Source organism: Agelaius tricolor, unplaced genomic scaffold, assembly GCF_023055355.1.
Source record: "Agelaius tricolor isolate 1412-34295 unplaced genomic scaffold, bAgeTri1.0.p SCAF_40, whole genome shotgun sequence".
In the NCBI taxonomy this organism is placed as follows: Eukaryota; Metazoa; Chordata; class Aves; order Passeriformes; family Icteridae; genus Agelaius; species Agelaius tricolor.
Genome location: NW_027269300.1, coordinates 1847393 through 1849747, shown reverse-complemented (window position 1 = coordinate 1849747; position 2355 = coordinate 1847393). Strand labels below are relative to the sequence as shown.

Genomic DNA, 2355 nt, shown 5'->3' with positions numbered 1-2355 from the left:
GGAGATGGTGCTGCATGGCCAGGGCTGCTCTCAGCTTTCTCCTAAAGGGAAGGGAAAGGGGCTGTCAGCTTTGGCTGTGTCCCTGAGCCTCCTGCACTGTCAGCCTGGGCATCAGCAGATGGGCCTGAGATCTCCCTCAGAAAGTGCCTGCTCAGCCTCCTCTCCCTACAGACAGCAGCAGCAGCACCTTGGCTTGCAGCATCTCTGTTTGTCTGGCCTGCCCTTAAGGCCCTGCTGCCAGGGAGATGCCCCTGGGCAGTGCCCTGTGCTGGGAGGGGTCTGCAGGGCAGAGCTGAGCCCCCAGGGCTGGGCTGGGCTCTGGCAGCACTGGCATGGACAAGGCTTGGATAGAGAGAAACAGCTCCCAGCAGGCACAACTCCAGGCAGCAGAGAGCCAGACCAACCCTTGGCATTCCTCCTTGTCCAGCTGCACAGGGAAAGAGAGAAGAGTTAGAGAGATTGATTTTGAAACTGGAGTCTTCAAAAAGGCCACATTATTTTTAAATGCACTTTTAAATTTCTTCATCCTGTGCTAGAGGGAGGTGAAATGAGCATAGGGCACCTGTGTGGGACCAGCAGGCCTGACTGCAGTGGGGCACTGGAGCCCTGTTTTCCCTCTGGACTCCCCAGTGTTCAGGCTGAGAGAATGCTAAGAAGAGGACTTCTGTCCCTTCTAAAAAGCACACGTTACTTAGCAAACCAAACTTACACTCAACAAAAAAAAAAAAAAAAAAAAAAAAAAAAAAAAAAAAAAAAAAAAAGGTAAATGAAGTTTCCGCAAAGAAAGAGAAGCATTTTTGACTGCTTGCGTAAGAAAATAGCATAGGATTGACTCAAGGTACTTTGTCCAAATTGTCCGTGTTGTCTTTGAACAGTTCACTATGCCCAGAGTGAAGGAATGTCCAACAGCAGCTCCATCAGGCACTTCCTCCTGCTGGCATTGGCAGACACGCGGCAGCTGCAGCTCCTGCACTTCTGCCTCTTGCTGGGCATCTCCCTGGCTGCCCTCCTGGGCAACGGCCTCATCATCAGCGCCGTAGCCTGCGGCCACCACCTGCACACGCCCATGTTCTTCTTCCTGCTCAACCTGGCCCTCAGCGACCTGGGCTCCATCTGCACCACTGTCCCCAAAGCCATGCACAATTCCCTCTGGGACACCAGCACCATCTCCTACTCAGCATGTGCTGCACAGGTTTTTTTTTTTCTTTTCTTTATGTCAGCAGAGTTTTCCCTCCTGACCATCATGTGCTACGACCGCTACGTGTCCATCTGCAAACCCCTGCACTACGGGACCCTCCTGGGCAGCAGAGCTTGTGCCCACATGGCAGCAGCTGCCTGGGCCAGTGCCTTTCTCTATGCTCTGCTGCACACAGCCAATGCATTTTCCCTGCCCCTGTGCCATGGCAATGCCCTGGGCCAGTTCTTCTGTGAAATCCCACACATCCTCAAGCTCTCCTGCTCACACTCCAGCCTCAGGGAACTTGGGCTTGTTGTGGTTGGTGTCTGTGTAGTTTCTGGCTGTTTTGTGTTCATGGTTTTCTCCTATGTGCAGATCTTCAGGGCTGTGCTGAGGATTCCCTCTGAGCAGGGACGGCACAAAGCCTTTTCCACCTGCCTCCCTCACCTGGCTGTGGTCTCCCTCTTTGTCAGCACTGCCATTTTTGCTTACCTGAAGCCCTCATCCATGTCCTCCCCATCCCTAGATCTGGCAGTGTCAGTTCTGTACTCGGTGGTGGCTCCAGCCCTGAACCCCCTCATCTACAGCCTGAGGAACCAGGAGCTCAAGGATGCCCTGAGAAAATTGATGAGACTGTATTTTCAGAAGCATTTCTGAAACATTTTCTGCTGCAGAGCCTTCAGAATGTAACAATGTCAGCTTTTTTTGCCCCTGATTGTCCATTTTTATTTGCTAACTTTTTTCTACTGTTGTTGTGTTTTTTTACAAAATACTGCAGTATTACTCTTAGCATTTCTACATGAATATCTACCTTTCTTTTGAAACACAAACTTGCAAGAGGCTTGTTTCCTTGGCATTTAAATAAAAAGAAGTGCCTGCCCTGACTTGTCTGTCCAAGCCATTTCCTCAGCCCTTCTCTGTCCCTGCAGGGGCAGTGCCTGTGAGCAGAGGTGGAGGGAAGAGACTCCCAGCACAGCAGCACAGCCAGGGACAATGGCCCTGGCTCTTCCCCCTCTGCTCTGCCCAGCTCCACCCTGTCCTTGCCAGCCCTGCTGTGGCTGTAAGGCCGGAGTGCTCTGGCAGCTTGGTCCCTGTCCTGCTGCGTGTCCCTGCTGTGGCCACAGGCAGGGCCAGGCCATGGGCACTGCTGGGACACAGCTGGGCTCCAGCACAGCAGC

The 2355-nt window shown here is 52.7% G+C and overlaps 1 protein-coding gene across 1 annotated transcript; it reads left to right on the top strand.

Annotated features, from left to right (window-relative positions):
* The first annotated feature begins 898 nt into the window (after window positions 1-898).
* Window positions 899-1834, top strand: LOC139603706 (olfactory receptor 14C36-like). The gene has a single exon (XM_071454594.1). It carries the CDS (start codon window positions 899-901, stop codon window positions 1832-1834), a length of 936 nt encoding a protein of 311 aa, XP_071310695.1.
* The last annotated feature ends 521 nt before the right edge of the window (window positions 1835-2355 follow it).

Excerpts from the sequence above, each read along its gene's own strand:
- LOC139603706 (XM_071454594.1), top strand. The coding sequence starts at position 899 with ATGTCCAACAGCAGCTCCATCAGGCACTTCCTCCTGCTGGCATTGGCA.